The following is an 18,994-nucleotide window of genomic DNA, read 5'->3' as shown; positions in this document are numbered from 1 at the left end:
AACTTCTTAATTTCTCAGGAGGTTATCAAACACAGAAACCAGGAACTTCTTAACTTCTCAAGGAGGTTATCAAACACAGAAACTAGGAACTTCTTAATAACTTCTAATTTAGAGTTCTTCAGGAACTTCCAATTTACAGTTCATGAACTTGCTTCCAGTTATCAAACAAGCCCTAAGGGAATAAAAGAAAATATCAGGTTCAAGAAGTTGAAATTGTGAAAACCCCTGAAGTTAAGTGGCATGGCCAGAAAATCCAATTCGAGTTTCAAGCTTGTTTAACTTACTGACATCTTACGCCGAAAACCCTGTGATGAAATGCTCTAGGTGGGTGAGCAAGGAGCGCAATGTCTTGGAGGGATAGGTCGTGTACCTTTTGACTATGAAATGTCAGGATAAAATTTAAAATGTTTACATTATCCTTGCCACTCACCTGCCCCTTGAAGGATAGGGAGCACCAAAGAGTGTCAACTTCTTTGCCACTTACAAGTCCCTCGAAGGACAGGGAGCCAAAGAGGGGCAACTGTAGACACCCCATTTTTAAAACTGACAAATTTTGTGGTACTCTTGAACTCTTAGGACCACACTATTCCATTAAATCCCTGAACCATAGACTACCATAGTCTGTGATCCCTATCATGTGATCCAAAATCTTGCGAGACCATTGTTTTAGTAATAAATCAAGTAAAAATAGCAAAAAAATTATTTTTACCTAATTTTAGTAGGCAATATCACAAAAACGTAACTGCTAATTTTGATAAGATTTGAGCTCCCTTTGACCCCCCAAAATGGAAATTTGGCTGGCAAATCTACTTGAAATTGATATATATCCATTCTAGTATAATTTGAACCTTTATGTAACACATTTTTTAACCCATTTAGGGTGGACTTTATTAACCCATAGGTCAATAAATCTGAGAGATAGGGAGAGCCCAAAGAGAAAACCTGTGAGCAAATCCTAGATTTAGGAAAACCTAAGCTTTAGGCCACCTGCAACCCTTAGATTAAGAGATCCATCCAACTAAACCAAGGCCTGGTCAAAACATGAAGAGAGACAGAGATTACGCACCGCATAAATTCAGTTGGTCTTGATACGGGCAAGGCCCTGAAGCGTTGGGAATACAGGGCCAATTGGCCCGGACTGGTATTTTCTTACTCTTTTTGCATTTCTTTTCTTTTATTTATTTATTTTTATTAAAACTAAATCAGTTTTATTGCATTTTATGTTGTATTTCGTATTTCGGATCAAAGCTGACTTGGCCACTGATTTGAGAGTAGATCTGCTCATTTCAAAGTAAATTTGGATCTGCTCATTTCAGAGTAAATTTGGTCTTAGATCAAAATTTGATTGTCCCCACTCTCTATCACTTTTTAAAATCAGTTTGTGGTACGGACCTGAGGGATCTTCCTTGGAAGATCTCTCTGATTTGCATCGTAAACAGTTTTACTATAGAGACATTATTTTTAAAACTAGCAAATTCTGTGATACTTTTGAGCCCTTAGGACCACACTATCCCAATAAACCCCTGAATTATAGACCATCATAATCCGTGATCCCTATCTTGTGATCCAGAATCCTACAAGACCATTTTTTTAGTAATAAATCAAGTACAATAGCAATACAACTTATTTTTACCTTATTTTTGGTAAGTAATATCACAAAAATGCAACTGCTAATTTTAGTCAAATTTGGGCTCCCTTTGACCCCCAAAATGAAAATTTGGCTTGTAAATCTACTTGAAATTGGTATATATCCATTCTAGTATGATTTGAGCCTTTATATAAATACATTTTGTAACCTATTTAGGGTGGATTTTGTTAACCTATAGGTCAAGAAATCTGAGAGATAGAGAGAGCTCAGATAGAAAACCTGTGAGCAAACCCTAGATCTAGGAAAGCCTAAGCTTTAGGCCACCTACAGCCCTTAGATTAATAGATCCATCCAACCAAGCCAAGGCTTGGTCAAAACCTGAAGAGAGACAAAGAGGAAGCACGACATAAACTCAGTCGGTTCTGATACGGGCAAAGCCTCGAAGCCTCGGGAGTACCAGGCCAACTGGTCCGGATTGGTATTTTCTCACTCTTTCTACATTTATTTTATTTATTTATTTATTTTTATTAGAATTAAATCAGTTTTATTGCATTTGATGTTGTATTTCGTATTTCGGATCAATGTTGGCGTAGCCACTGATCTGAGAGTAGATCTGCTCATTTCTTAATAGACATGATCAAAGATCAGAATTTGATTGTCCCCACTCTCTATCACTTTTAAAATCAGTTTTTGGTATAGATCTGAAGGATCTTCATTTGATGATCTCTCCGATTTGCAAACAGTTTGGCACCGACCGTGGGGCATTTTGAGCTAGATTTGTACACGAAAAAAAAAAAAAAAAGCCCGAGATCTTCTTTTGAGGGTTTTTTCTTTTAAAAAAAAGAAAAAATAATAAATTTAAAGGCGCTTTATTTAACTGTATCTTGCACTAGTTTCCCTTTTTTTTTTCCATAATTTGGTGCTCATCGCTTTTCTTTTCTTCTACATCTCCATCGATTTTACCTCTTTGGTATCCTGTTAATATTAAAAAAAATAAAAAAAAATTGGGCTTTGATATCCTTATCAACGACTTTTGGATCGTGTTGAATTTTCACAAAATAGCACATTTTTTTTAGGATTCTCTAATGCTCCAAAAAGATAAAGAAAGAAGGTGTCGAGGGTATGGGGATATATTTTCTTTAATATTTTATCTAATTAATATTTTACCTGTTAGGTCAATATAGGATATAGACTTATCTAGCTTCTTTTTCTAGGTTATCATAATAGCACGGTGAATTAGCAGTAGTGTGAGGTCTCTTAGAAAGATATTATCCTGTTTCTTTTTTAGGTTGTCAATTGGGTGGGAAAGATATGGAGGCTCCTCTAGATCAGAGAAAATACGGAAGGGAGATTGGGGAAAATAGGGAGAAGAAATAGGAAGGAGATTGAGAGAAAATAGGAAAGGGAGATTGAGAGAAAATAGGTAGAAGAAATAGAAAAAAGAGAATGAGAGAAAATAGGGAAAAAAGATCTTGAAGAGAGAGAGGTTTAGGGCGTAGGAGAGAGAAAAAAAAAAAAAGTTTTAATTAGGCTACTTGTTTTTTCAAATTTTTCTTCGTTAAGGCCTTTCTCGTTTTCAAAAAGAAAATTTTATTTAAAAAAAAAACCCTTGTTTTTTAGGTTTTCTTTTTTCCCTAAAAACATGAGAGAGCAACTACCATTTATCATTGGTAGTTGATCAATTATGTCTTGTTGATTTTTTTTTAACTTAAAAAAAAAACAAAAGAACAATAAAAATGAAAATTTAACAATTTTTCAAAAAACAAATCAGCATTTTTTTAGGCATCTTTGTTTTAAAAAAATAGAAATAAAAAAAAAAGCTTTTAAGGGCATCTTGCTAAAAAAATATAAATTTTTTTTTTCAGACCTTTCTTATTTTCAAAAAGAAAATTTTATTACAAAATGCCCTTCTTTTTAGAAGTCTCTTTGGCCATAATTCACAAGAACATTTTTTAGTATTAGTAAGAGGAGGGAGGGTTAAGGATTTATCCGGTGTGAGATATCACATTGTTCGAGGAACCTTAGATGTTGTAGGAGTAAAGGATCATCACCTATTAGAAAATCACCTATTAGAACTGGATCGATGGATTGGACAAATTCTTCATTGACAGACAAAAAATGAAAGAATCTGTCTAATAAGACAACCACAATCAGAGATCAAATAGAAAGGATCAGGATCACAAGAACAAGAAAACAAATTTCCTAACTATAGATATGAATATTAGTCGCAATGAGACAAGTTATAGTGATAAAAGACCAGAATCACAGAAACCTATTTGATAAGTATCCAAAAGAAGAAGTACTCAATTAATCTGTAAATGGTACAATTTTATAAAATGTTTCAATGAAAGAATACACAGGAATGTCCTTCTATGTATGATTGTTTCAAGAAAAAAACAAAACCTCTTTGCTTCAAAAAAAAAAAAAAAATCTCTTTTGCACAAAAAACAAACAGTTCGTTGTTGTAAAAAGTTGTTTTTTTAGGCCATTCTCTCTCAAAAAGCAAAATCACTTTCTTTCGGAAAAAAAAAAACAGCACTTCTTTAGGCATTGTCGTTTCAAAAAAAAGAAAAAAAACTTAAAAATTGTATTTCAAAACTTTTCTTTAAAAAAAACACTCTATGGTTGTATGAATATAACTGCCAACTACACTATCCATCGATGCATGGCGTTAAACAACTTAAGGGGCTGATGGTTGCAAGAGCTAAAACTGCTAACTAAAAATTTGTTTTTCAAAATATTTGTCTCATTTCAAAATTTTTATTATGTCTTGTGTTTCAAGAAATGTTTGATTTTTTTGTTAAAATTGTGACTTGTCCAAAGCTCCAGGTTCTATTTCAAAATTCGTCCCTTGTTTTCAAAATTTCTAAAAAGACTTTTAAAGCCGAAGGACCTTGGATACCCGTATATGATAATTACCACATCGTTGCCTCATCTCTCTCTTCAGAATTGACAGGGTATGCCTTTTTTTAAATAAGAGAAACCTATAGAGGACCTTAGGAAATACTAAGGGTGAAATTGTAAAAATCCCTGAAGTTAAGTGGCTAGAACGTTCAACTCGAGTTTCAAGCTTGTGTGACTCACCGATATCTTACATAAAAAATCCTATAATGAAAATGCCCTAAGTAGGTGAGCGGAGAGCGTTATGTCTTGGAGGGATAGTTGGTGTGCCCTCTAACCACGAAACGTCAAAATGAAATTTAAAATATCTACATTATCTTCGCCACTCATTTGCCCCTTGAAGGACAGGGAACGTCCAATAGTGTGTACTTCTTTGTCACTCACCTATCCCTCGAAGTACAGGGAGTGCCAAAGAGGTGCAACTGTAGACATCCCATTTTTAAAACTAGCAAATAATGTGATATTCTTGAATCCTTATGACCACACTATCCTAGTAAACCCCCGAACCATAGACCATCATAGTCCACGATCCCAATCATGTGATCAAGAATCCTGCAAGACCATGGTTTTAGTAATAAATCAAGTTAAAATACCCAAACAACTTATTTTTACCTAATTTTTGGTAGGCAATATTACAAAAACGCGATTACAAATTTTGGTCAGATTTGAGCACCCTTTGACCCACAAAATGAAAATTTGATTGGTAAATCTGCTTGAAATTGATATATCTATTTTTGTATGATTTGGGCTTTATATAAGTAGATTTTGTGACCCATTTAGGGTTAGACTTTGTGAACCCATAGGCTAGGAAATCTGAGAGATAGAGAGAGCCTAGGAAGAAAACTGTGAGAAAACCTAGATCTAGTGATGTAATCTTAAACCCTAGCCCTCCTGAAACCAACTTTTGGCCTAGATCAGCAAACCTCTAGTTCAACCAAGCCAATGTTTGAGGAAGTTTGAAGAGAAAACAATAGAGAACATATGTAACAATAGAGAACATATGTACATAGTCGTGGATCTGATACAGGCGAGGTATTTTCCTCATCATCTCTTTTTCTTTTATTTTTCATTTATTTTATTAGATTTATGATTTATTATTATTATTATTATTATTCCTTCGTGCTTTTTGACCAAACTGTTTACAATGCAAATTGGAGATATCTTCAGAGGAAGATCCCTCAGATCTATACCCCAAACTGATTTTAAAAAGAGTGATAGAGAGTGGGGAATATCAAATTATGATATGATGTCAGATCTATTAAAAAATGAATAGATCAGTTCTCAGATCATTGGCAGAGCCAGCATCGATTCAAAATGCACAAAAGATTGAATAAATTAAAAATAAAATCCTAGATCTAACAAAATAACTGAAAAAAAAGAAGGAAAAGATGATGATGAGGAAAATACCTGGTCGGGCCAATTGGCCTGGGGCACCCGAGGCTTCGAGGCCTCACCTGTATTAGAACTATGGTTGTATACATGTCTTATGTTGTTCTCTCTTCAAACATGACCAAACCTTGGCTATGTTGAACTAGAGTTTTACCGATCTAGGCTAAAAGTTGGTTTCAAGGGAGGGGGCTAGGGCTTAAGCTTGCTTCTCTAGATTTAGGGTTGCTCTCCGGCTCTCAAATTTCCTGGCTTATGAGTTAACAAAATGTATTTATATAAAGGCTCAAATCATACTAGAATGAATATATACCAATTTCAAGTTGATTTGCCAGCGAAATTTCCATTTTGGGGGTCAAAGGGATCCCAAATCTGACCAAAATTAGCAATTGCGCTTTTGTGATATTACCTACAAAAAATTAGGTAAAAATTAGATGTTTTGCTATTTTTACTTGATTTATTATTAAAACAATGGTCTTACGGGATTTTGAATCACATGATAGGGATCACGGACTATGATGGTTTATGGTTCGGGGATTTGCCTGTTTTAAAAAAAGGGTGCCTACAGACTTATATCCCACAATATTCGCACTGCTCATCCAACAAGAGATGATCTGCCCTCACCCACTCAAAAGGGCGAGGAATCTATCCAAGGCATGTGAATATTTGTGGTGTGGCTACCATCAAATGAGGGGGCATGAAATTGTTAGTGCATATTTTTGACACACAAATTCTCTGATACGAATAATAGAGGAGGCGGTTGCGAGTTAGGCTTGTAGGTGCCAGTCACGCCTATGGAATACGGAAGCCCCACACAAATAAGCCTTATTTTGAAGAGCCCTATTAGAGACATTATATCGGCTCCAAATCAAGCACGAGTCTCCTATGATGATCCTAGGATGCCCTCCAAGTTTCGTCCAATTTGGGTGCAAAACAGGTACAAAATTAGTTTTTGGCACAGGCCACTAAAATAACTATGGTGCACCAAAGCTAGAACTCTACTTTTGAGAACTCTAGTGACCATGGGACCACCACCAATGGATTCAGAAGGCCGATCTAAGCCACCCTGTCAAACTTCAGCTCAATCCAACCTTCCAACGTTGTATTTTCTATAAATGGAAAAAACTTTACTATTCGCTTGAACCCTTTTGAACAAGTTACTATTTATAGTAACTATGTTTTCCAAAAATGGGGAAACTTGTGAAACTTGTTTCTCTCTCGTCTTAAAGCGAATCGACTCCAAATTCAAGCATGTCATTCCCCTCTGGCGGGTGGTATGCACCATGGGGACCCACATATAGGGAGAAACCTTAGAGAGAACGTCGTGGAAAACCATAAAATTGTAGAAAAATTCAACAACGTATGACCTCAAGGCCAAGTCCATTGCGATCGGGACCCGAAGGGCTTCGTTTTGAGTACTTTTTTGCTTGAAATAAAAGTCAGGCAGGTGACCTATTAAGGCTTGAAAAAATGTATACTTTCTGATAGCCGAAATCCCATTTTCTGATGATCATCCAAATTTAAAAAATGATCACGTGACACTCAAATCAAGGGATTTCATTGCGAAAAGATCACACCGAATTTCCCTTTAATTTGAAATAAAGGAAAGGACAAAAAACACGGTGAATCAAGCTACACCACGGATTGAAGTTCTTTAGTTATGGATTTGGCCGGTTTTTTCGGTTCATGACCAAAAGTTCAATTCAAGGTTCAAAATGGGGTATCAAATCAATCGGCACAAGACGACCATCATTTCCACAGTGTTGGATCAACTAAATGTCACCATAAGGCACCGAAAAAGGCCCCAAGGCATGGCTACGGCAAGAGGCCCCTCCAAAAGGTATGATTTTGTCATTTCTAAGATTCTAAACAAGGGCAAAATGGTTATTATGTATAAAAGCGGGATTGATTATTTTATGCACTTCAATGCTCTTTTTTTTTAGTAATTTTGTTGTCTTTTGATCACCCACATTTGTTTTGTGGAGATCCTATATAAGTTCTTTACACCATTAGTAAACTAATGCCATTCATGGGCCAAATGGTTCTCCTAGCTAGCTATGCAGAATTGACTACCGACTACATCCATATTTGAGCAACGGGATATTCATATCGCTACTATCTGTCCATTTTGTAGGAACAACGAGGAAAACATACGTCATCTCCTATTTCATTACAATTTCTCACAGGGCATTTGGCGGTCTTTAGCTTGGCGGTGTGGCAAGAGGTATATGCTTGGAACTTTTGGGCAAGATACTCTTCGTAGTTGGCTAACCTTCAGATTCAAGTTAGATGGGTTTCTTAACATCTGGATGCCTATCTTCTTCACGATAATCTGGTTTCTGTGGGAGGAGCGAAACAGAATAATCTTTCGAACTAATGCATCAAGAAGAGAGCAGGTTGTCATTAGGATTGCTTCACATGTAAAGGCCATTGCAGATGTTAAAAAATGAGCCTTTCATCTATCAGAAAAGGTGATTATTGGCAATCTACAGATTAAGTGGGGTCAGCTGAAGTCAAAATACATGATCTCAGATGCCTGGTCACTTCCAGAAGCTCGTTGTTATAAGCTGAACATTGGTGGTGTGGCCTTGCATACTGGTTTGGCAGGTGGTGGTGGGTTCATAAGAATTTGCAATGGTGGATTTGTGGCGGCGTTTGCTAAACACTTTGGTTTTGTATTCAATAATTTTGCTGAATTCTAGGCTCTAGAAGAAGGCATTATTTTAGCTATTCAAAAGGTTGCTTACCGATACAGATAAAGAGTGACTCATCTCTATTAGTGGATACTATTAAAAATCAACGTCGTGCGCCTTGGAGATTACAAACGATAGTTGACAATTGTCGTACAAGGTTATCGCCTCACATGTGGTTTATTGCTCATGTTTTTTGTGAGGCGAATATGGTAGTTGATGCCCTCATTAAGAGAGAATCGGTTTATACAGGAGCCACTATTTGGCATAATCGTCCGCCTGGCTCTCTTTTCTCTCTTCTTTTACTACATGATTTGGCCCAGTGCCCTATTATAGGGTGTATAATAATGTGTTATTCGTTTTCTATTACTGAAAAATCGGGTAGGGGGCCTTCTCCCCAACTAACTTGCCCCCAAAAAAAAAAGTAAGAAAAAAATTGGAAATAAGACACAAAAATTCTAGGCCCCCTACCCGATTGGGGGCAAGTTAGTTGGGGAGTTAGTTGGGGGTCTTTGGAGGACACCTAGCTACCTAGTCCAAGCCTTTGGCCCACTTGGTAGGTACCGAACCACTTTCTCTCTCCTCTCGTTCTTCTCCCTTCCTCTTTCTTCTTCTTCTTCCCTCTCTTTCTCGCTCCTCACCTGAGAACCAGGCAGCTTTGTTGCCCAGCCCCTTTGCCCCTTTTTCTCTCTCTCTCTTTATCATCTCACCTGAGAACCAGGCAGCTTTGTTGCCCAGCTCCTTTGCCCCTTTTTCTCTCTCTCTCTTTGTCATCCCTCAGAGAGCCAGGCGGTTAAGCTGCCCAACTCCCCTTTCTCTCTCTCTTTTCCTCTTCTCTCTCTCTTTCTCTCTCTCTCTTGAAGAGCCAAGTGTCTAGGCCACCCAGATCCTCCTCTCCCTCTCTTTTCTCTCTCTCCTCGCTCTCTTTCCCCCTCTCTTGGAAAGTCGAGCGACTAGGCCTCCCAGCTCCGCTCTCTCCCTTTTGTTTCTCATTCTCTCTCTCTCTCACTCTCTCCTCTTTCTCTCTCGCTCTCAAGAGGTAGGAGGCTGGGGCGCCCCCCTCTCTTTCTCTCCCTCTTTCTTCTCTTTTCTCTTCCCCCTTTTCTCTCTCTTCTTAAGAATGAGGCGGCTAGGCCACCCCACCTCTCTCACTCTCTTTTCTTTCTATCTCTCACTCTCTTTTCTTCCCATCTCTCTCTTTCTCTCACTCTCTTCTACTCTCCTTCTTATCTCTCTCTCTTACTTCCTTTTACTTTCTTTACTCTCATTTATTTCTATTTTAACTCTATTGAGGAGGTCTAAGCATTAGGCTGACCTTGGGGCTTTCTAGCACCCAAGAAGTTTACGTCTTTTGTTTTACCTCCGGGGTATTAGGCTTAGGCCTAATACCTTTGTTTGGATCAACCGGTAAAGCCTCCTGGGAGAGGTGACGTTGGAAGGCTGCAGAATTATAGAGTGCCTCTTTTTCTCTCATTCTTCTTCCTTTCTTCTCCCCCCCCCCTCTCTCCTCATACATTCTTTGAGGAGGTTCGAGCATTAGGCTGAACTTAGGGCTTTCAACCGACAAGGCCCCTTGGCGGAAGTGATGCCGAAAGGCTGTAGAATTGAAGAGTGATCCCCTTCCTCCCTTTTCTTCATTCTTCTTTGTCTTCACCCCTTCTTCCTACCTACCCCCTTTTACCCCATCCAAGGCCCAAGATTAGCCAACTCAAGCTCACTACTTCAAAACCATCATCAACTAGGCGAACCAATATTGGCCTTGAATTTCGTACCAAAAGCACACAAGAACCAAATGAAGTGTGATTGGAGGGAGCGAGACCCAGACCATGCCAAGAAGGCTAGGGCCTTCCGAACTGATCTAAGAGGGCTAGCTGAGCCCCGGTGTGCCCATGAACCCAACTACGCAAGGTAGACGTCTGACTCCCTTACCACCTAAAATCTCTATCATTGTTGGCACCTTTCTGTACATGCTCGCTGTTTTTTGGAAGTGCGACCTCGACCGAGCCCCATAAATCGGGTAGAAGCAGTCTCGACCGAGACCCATAAATCGGGCACCCGACAGAGAGCCGAGATAGTGGGGTGACCAACTGGCGACTCCATTAGGGACACATCACTCCAAGGGTGGTTTCGCTTGTTTTCTAAAACACTCACATTAAAATGAATCCGGGGTTATCCAACTCCTACATCCGGGTGGGAGACTTCATGATCTCTCTACCCTGGAATATGTCCCTAGGGAATCGGGTTTTTCAACTTGCTCTTCACACTCTTCTCTTGTGAGGCGATGCAGCCTCTCGCATTTGGGCTCCGGCCCAACTTGGATCGAAAAGGGACATTTGAGTCCCTTACTCCCCACCTCCCGACACCAATGGCGGAGCTATTGCGGTCAAATGCATTGGTGGCACAAAGGCCACCACCCTCCATATTCACATGGTTACTGGCGGCTCACTCGCCAGTCATAGTTCACGAGGCACCCAAAGCAGGACCCCCTTTCTTGTTGCAAACAACAATCCATTTGCCACTGCTTCTGTAGGCGACCGAAAGACCACGCCCCATAAGCTCTACATGCAGCCTAGTGACACCATCACTAATGTCACTCGCACCACTCATTCCGGAGGTAATGCTGCCAGCACTTCATCTTCAAGTAGCTGAAAGGCCACCCCGCACATCACCACTCATAAGACTGGCAGCCCAACCACTGGTCTCCCACCACGGGGAAGGCCCAAGGCCATTCCTTCCTACCCACCAACATAGAGGAAATGTTTCCATGATATCACAATAATCTTTGAAATTAGATAAACCATAGTTATCAAGACCAAATCGAACTGTTGACCGATGCCTTGGCCGATTTAATCCATCATAAAAGTTTAAGTTTGGTAAAAAATCTGTCAAAACCAATATTTGATCGGTTTTGACCAGTTGGACTAATCGAGTTTAATGGGTTCGGCTATCAAAATGAATTCGGTAGATTTTTAGATAAAATTTATATTTTATATTGTGATATCTAATTTTTTTTTTTTCTTCTAAAATACGGTCCAACCGTTTGGACTAGTTGTTGGACCGATTTTGACTTGATCAAACCCCTTACCAGTTGGGTGGTTAGTCCTATCATGATAACATTGATATAAATATGGGCTCCAATTTTTGTGACCATTCTTCAAGAAGCAGTTATTGTGAATTTTTTTATTCACTCAACCTAATTTCTCTAAAATATAGAAAAACTCAACACTTCTTATGCTGAGATCCTGCAGGAGGGGTGTAAAAACGCTATGTAAGTGCTATAAACGAAAAAATGGGTATATAAAAAAATGGGTTTAAAAAATGAGCCTAACATAAATGTGGGAAACTATGTCTTAAGAACTGAAATGGTGGGTTGAGTCACCCACCTACTATTTGAACAGGCTCGTAACTGTCTGAGTTGGCTCGTCAGTCCTCCGAGGTTTTCTAATTGACAAAAAAAAAAAAAAAACAAACTAGCTACGGCATTTATGAGTTAAAACATTGACTAAAATGCTTAAAAAGGGAGTATCAATTTGAGGCGATAAGGAAATGAAAGAGGGAAAATACTTTGATAAATATAGGGAAAATATGTCATGGTATTTTATAGAAAAGTATATAATAAAACTTTATATTTAGTAATATAATCACTACCTTTATATAAGCCAAAAGATAGGCTACTCCCACAGGAGCATAGTGTCCATTTGCTCCCTCGGGTAATTCTCAAGTTAGAAATATTTTTAGTACCTAAATTTTGGAAATTTGGTAGATATCAACATTAAAAAGAAATTTTACAAAGCACGTGTTCTATGCGCTTGAAATGAAATGCCCCAAGATTGAACAACGAACATCCCATTTTCGGAGGACAAGATCAAGTTGTCGAAAAACCTCATAATCCAATTTTTTTCTTTTAAAAAATACCAGCCAGTTATTCTTAGTTGGATCCCAAAAACTCAAATTAAAAAAAATCTTTCAAAATATCTCTTTTACCCGAGGGAGTTACAATACAATATGCTCGCGATACACCTTCTATATAAGAGATTGTCTACAAAGAGACCATTTGTACATGGAAGTCACAATCAATCCATCTAATTAGATGTCAAATTAGATGGCTTCGGGTGAGTTACCAAGTCCGAGAAACTTTTTTTTTACAGAACTTCTTCTATCCAATGACACTTTTACAACCACATATTTTGAAATTTAAAGTATAAAAATAATTGTGACCTCCATATATAAAAGATAAATGGTTACACAATCCCTTCCTTTACATGAACTAAAAAATTGGAACACCTTTGTATGAACTAAAAAAATGGAACAAGAAAATGCTTTGCTTGGCTAGGTATGGCTCACATCACACTGAGTCAACATAAGGTTTTTAACACACACTGGAAATATCCAAAATTGATCCATGTGTGTATTTCAGCTTACTATGCAGTTGCTTGCCCCCTCTGTTTACAGTTCTATACGACCAAATGTGCGTTTGCACGTTGCATCGTGAGACATTGTATGAAAAAATTCTTTTGCATTTAATATAAATTAAAACTGGCATATTTATTTTTTGTTTTCATTTAGTTTTTAGTTATTCAATGTTTCTCCAAAAAAAATTTTGGCCTAATTTTTATGCTATTGTGTTTAAGTATTTCTACTTTTTGCATTTTAGCTATTTTACATTTCTCTAAGTAAATAATGAACGCTATTTGGATATAAATCCTACTGTGGTAGGACTTAAATTTAGCTTGACATATTTATGGAGGAGGCTATTCAATTTCTTAACATATTGAATTGGATAACAAATGTGAGAAATTTTTAAGGCTTCCCATATGACTTTTGCTAGAATTATGAAAACAAAACAAGAGAGGACTTTAAGCAGAGTGATTTTATGGCAATTTTGGGGAAACAAGAGTCACTGAGAGAAATTCAAAATATCATACTTTTGTTTATTCCCCCTTGCATATATTTCAAAATTTTATTTTGAAATGAATATTTCATTGGTGAAATGGATGAAACATACATTCATTCACCATGTGGGGCACATCGCATGGATAAAAAATGGAAGAAAAATGTAAGGTAGTATTTTAAAACCCGGCGATTCTCAATCCAAATTATCAATTTGGATGGGAATGGGACCAAACTGGTCCTGAGATGGTATGGGTCCCAACCTAGTTCATCTCTGAGACCTCCCCTCTCAAATATATTTCTTTTACTTTTTTATGCTTGTCTAAAGTTTTTTTAGGTTCCCTCATATCCCTATCTTATAAACCTCTATTTATAGTTATTTTTAAATATTTTTTAGATCATCAAATTTGAACCGATTTAAAACTGATCCGAATCGCCAATCCAACCGCCCTAGATCGATTTGTAGGTAAATAATCTGCAACCCACCCCACCAATTGGGGTTTTAAAACACTGGTGTAAGGCGTGCAACCCACCCCACTAATTGGGGTTTTAAAACACTGGTGTAAGGCGTATAAACAGTGAGTGATGGTATCCTTGCCATAGGATATCCATTTCAGGAATTGACTAGCTAAGATGTTGTGGTACCATAATAAAAATATCCAAGCACCCAAGAATACGGTATGCTAATCAAAAGGGGTTATCTACAATGAGAAAATTTATCTTGGTATAGGGATATCATAATTACTTATAAGATGTGAAATTTGATACTTTGGATGTATTACAAAATTCAAAATTACATACAACGGTTAAAATTAATTGTGACCACTTTATAACAAAGTAAATGGTATCCTTATATACTTTCCGTGTATTTTGATGACCTAAGCTAAAACTTTGAATTGATAGGGTTGTTCTTTTAATTTTGATGACGTAAGCTGAAACTTTGAATTGATAGGGTTGTTCTTTTCTACAGCGTTCCAAGACTACCAAAACCCCGTATTTGTTGGACTATAGGTCCCAGCCCTATCGCAATTCTTGAGTGTCTGTTTCTACAATCCGCACGGTCTATTTGTACACTATTTAGATTTACATTTAAGAGCCTATTTTCTTCCTGGAGTTGACTACAACGTGAATCAAAATTTATTTTCAAAATTTTGGGTCCTAAAATCTATCCACAAGCCTCTATCAACCGTGTAGGAGTCTATTATTACATTTTCCTTGAGACACTATTTTATCCTTGGATAATAATTAGGGAAACTCATTAAAATAAAAAAATATATAAAGAGACTATTTACTTTTAATACAATAAATTTACAATTACCTTTTTCTCTCGGATTTCATAGCGGATGGTCATGCGAGTGTCATTTACTAGACTTAGCGGATGGTTGTTCGGGTGCCATTTACTAGACTAAAAGTTCAAAGAAAAAAGAAAAGTCTTGAATTTCATGACACACCTTAAGCCATCTAATTTGACATATAATGACTAGACGTAATTGTGATATCCTTGTAACAAAGATAAGTAGTCTCATAGTATTAAGTCCCCGTTAAAATACATGAGATTCGTATAAAGCGCACTCTTTATATTGTAGAAGCAAGGCACATCTCTAAAATTTGCTTGGAGATGTAATTTTAGTGTCGGAAATCCTATGATTTCTTCAAAATATTTATTTTCTCTAACTTATGAAATTTAGAAAATAAAAATAATATAGATGGGGCAGACATATAAATACCTAATAATCTTAAAAAAGAGAGGGTCTATATAACTTGTTAGAAGCACTATTTTTATGACTTAAATTCCTTTTATTTTTTTTCATATCCGCTCAAAGTCGAGATGATTAATAAAAAAATTGGAACCTTATATTAATTTTTTTAATTAATTTACCCGTATATTTTGATTTAATTTCAAAGTACCAATCATAATACACAAAAGAGTAACTATACAGTGCGCATCCACTGAAATAGAACCTCCATCGCTCCAGTGGTCTAAACCATCGATCAGTCCCAACATATGCACAAAACCAACGACCTAGATTTCCCCGATGAGCATCCGTCAGCTACTGATGGACCGCTGCGATATGAGCTGCTCCTCAGTGAGAAAGCAGCTATGGAAGCCATAGGGCACACGCTGGGGCAACCTCACTGAGGCCACGATCTTCAGATCGGACGATGCCACGTCCATGACCACGAAGCGAGCCTCCCCAGTGGCCTCCTCATGCAAAAACGCCACCACATAACCATCGTCCTCACTCTCACTGTCACTCTGTCTCTTGGCCACGAACGCCGGCTCACTCCCAAACCAGCCCTCCTCATAAACTCTCTGAGCCACAACGCACTCTCCCTTCCCTTCTCTCTCTAAATCAAGCTTCACAACGCCCTTGATCTTAGGCATCGGTGCGCCGATCGACATATATGCGAATCGATTCTTTCGACCCACAAATCGTTGGTTTATGATCCCGAACTCGAGATTCATGGTGGAGACAGGCCTCCGAGTAACTGCACCGGTTTTCAGATCGAGCCTCACGATCTCGACGGAGGAGTGGATGAGATGCATGGCCTCCAGTGCGTGTTCCGCAGGGAATGTGTTTGGCGTGACGATCGTGATTGCGTTGGGGCCTTCGTCCCAGGCATTCACTAAGTGGAAGAAGTTGCATCCAGGTATGTCGAACCACCGCACGTCGCCACTGAACGAATCACGGGGCATGACGCCAAGTCGTGGGACCTTGCTCGAGTTGGATGCGGCTGGCGCACCCCCTGTCACAAACCCCGCTGGGTCCATCGTGATCTGGTTCTCATGGAAAATCGCGTACTTCTCTGTTATTGTGAAATCGTGCATAAATGGCGGCGACAGCACTGAAAACACCGGCACGTCGGGAAATTTCGAGCCATTTTTGTCGAATCGAAAGTAGGTTAGAAATGGAGGAATCGGAGCATAACGAAAGGCGAAGGTCTCTCTGGTTTTGGGATCGGTTTTCGGGTGAGCAGTCATGCCAAGAGCCAGTCGGCCTTCAAAGTTTTCACGGCCCATGGTTTCGATATCGCCCTGATCAGTGACCCTTATTGCGTAAGGCAAGTCAGACTCGCCCAACGCATACAGTGTGCCACCAAAGAAGGCGAAGCTTGTGTTTGCAACGCCGCCGCCACGCGTAAGGTCGATCTCCCCTGCAAGCACGCGAGCCCCAAGCACAGCGCCACGCGTGACGCCTGAGATCCCGGACATGGCTCCAAAGAAATTGGGGTAAACAGCACCACAGGCCTTGCGCTCAAGGTCATATTTGTATGTTTTGACGAATCGGGCTGAGTAGGTTGCTTGCCCGTTGCTAATGCGAAGGCAATGAACCATGCCATCACCGTCGAAGAGATGGTACGCGCCTCGCGGTAGGTGCGCAGGGTTCGGACCATTGCGTAGATACGCACCATTGATGCAAGAGGGGAGGGTGCCCTCGATTTCGAGGCAAGGAGTCGGAGGAAGCTCCGAAACAGGGTGGAAGTTACCTGCTAAAACGTGTTTCGGGTCGATAGAGGGGCGGGGAGGGGGCTCAATGAAGCTGGTTATGAAGCCATCCATTGTGTTGCAGAGCGTGCTCACGAGCGATGGTTGGCCCACAGGCCGCTCGGCCCTGCGTGGCCTCACGCGGGGCTGGAGAGTGGCGCGTCGTGCTTGTGGTGTCACCGTGGCTGGTTTTTCCAAGATTGATGGCTTCCCGTTGGACGCCGGCGCTTCGGGTTTGGCGTCATATTGCGATGTTGGTTTTTCTTGGATTTGAACAGCTGAGATTGGAGGAAGGCGGACGCAGGTTGGAACCGGAATCGGTCTTGGTGGTGAATGGTGGCAGAGAGAGGTGGAGAATAAGGAGGAAGAGAAGGCGTCCATTCGAGTCGGTGATGGTGATGGTGGTTGTTGTAGTGGATAAAGGGATTAAGAGAAGGCGTACAAATATATATAGAGTTTTTTTTTTTTTTTTTTTGTTAATAATAAAAAAAAAAAAAACCCTTAAGAGTGAAATTGGTATGAAACTTACCTGACCTAATTTTTACGTTTTTTCTCAAAATACGCTTTATACAATATACCTCCAACCAAATAAAAAATGCATAAACTTTCCCTTCTTACTTTTATTACCCACACCTCTCTCACCTCTATCCCACTAGATACTGTGTAAATGTGGTTGGCAGTAGGACCTTGACACTTTGAATAGGGGCCAAGACACTATGTAGATGTGGTGGGCAGTAGCTCTGGCACTATGTAAAATATGTTCGGACCGCAGCGCTCTCTTTTCTCTATCCCATTAGAATAGGCGCCCTCTATCCCACTAGAATAGGGGCCCAGATATTGTGTAAATGGGGTTTAACAGTAGAAGTGCTCTATTCCACTAGAATAGGGATCCAGATACTGGGTAAATAAGGTTCACAGTAGGGCTTTGACATTGTGTAAAAATGTGGTCGTACATTAAGGATCTTGAACTTGGACACTGTATAAATGTGGTTCGTAGTAGGGTCTCTTGGCACTGTATAAAGTGCGGTCGTAGGGCTCTCTCTTCTCTATCCCACTAGAATAGGCACCCTCTATCCCACTAGAATAGGGGCCTAGACACTGTGTAAATGTTGTTCACAATAGGGCTCGGACACTGTGTAAAGTGTAGTCAGACAGTAGAGCTTCTGAACTGTTTGAAGTGCTCTCCGGTAATAGGGGTTCGACACTACAGTAGGGCTCCTGAACTGTTTCAAGTCCGGCAATAGGGCTCCGACACTATGTAAATTACAGTCCAACAATTGCAAAAGGCGATCCGGCAATTGCAAAGGGTAGTTGCAAGGGGCGGTGCGACAATAGTTGTTACTAGATTCCAGCGCTTCGGTACTATGTAAAAGATGATCCGGTAGCACTCAGTTTCAGTGTGGCAGTTCTCTTAAGGCGGTCCGGTACTTGTACGATCCATAGATTTCAGGGCTTCGGTATTATGTAAAAGACGATCCGGTAGTACTCAGTTTCAATGTGGCAGTTCTTTTAAGGCAGTCCGATACTTGTCCGATCCAGCAATATGCTACTAGGCCCAAAAGTCAATGTCATGGCCAAAATGGCTTTTATATATGGGAAGGGCATTTCTATCTAAAAATAAACTTTTTTCTTTTAAAGGTATTTGCATAGAAAGTTTATATGGGAAGGGCATTTCTATCTAAAAATAAACTTTTTTCTTTTAACAGTATTTGCATAGAAAGTTTGTTTTGAAAAAAAAATGAGAGAAAAAATTAGGATGGACATTGGAGGTTTTATTATTATTATTATTATTATTATTATTTATAATTTTCTCTTGAGTTTTTTTAGGCAAATACCATATAGAGAAAGTTACGACGGTGAGCCTCGTGTAAGAGATGGGGAAATATCAAAATGACGTTGGAGGGGGGCGTTTGCCTTGATAGTGGTATTAGATGACACGTAAAGGGCAAGAGTACCACTCAATAAAGATGATGGAAAAGTTTATATAGAGCGTAGGCTCTAAACAATTAAATTAAAGCCTACCTCAAAAATTTCATTAGAAGAGGTTATTTC

General features: G+C 39.2%; 1 protein-coding gene across 1 annotated transcript; it reads right to left on the bottom strand.

Moving 5' to 3' along the window:
* Positions 1-15,250: 15,250 nt before the first annotated feature.
* NCED4 (nine-cis-epoxycarotenoid dioxygenase 4) lies at positions 15,251-18,675 on the bottom strand. The gene has a single exon (XM_006878541.4). It carries the CDS (start codon positions 17,321-17,323, stop codon positions 15,503-15,505), a length of 1,821 nt encoding a protein of 606 aa, XP_006878603.2. The 5' UTR covers positions 17,324-18,675; the 3' UTR covers positions 15,251-15,502.
* Between the last annotated feature and the right edge of the window lie 319 nt (positions 18,676-18,994).

Source organism: Amborella trichopoda, chromosome 3 (assembly GCF_054954075.1).
Source record: "Amborella trichopoda isolate Santa Cruz 75 chromosome 3, AtrichopodaSantaCruz75HAP2 v2.0, whole genome shotgun sequence".
NCBI classification, from domain to species: Eukaryota; Viridiplantae; Streptophyta; class Magnoliopsida; order Amborellales; family Amborellaceae; genus Amborella; species Amborella trichopoda.
Note: the sequence above shows the minus strand (reverse complement) of the source record. Positions and strands in the feature narration are given on the sequence as shown.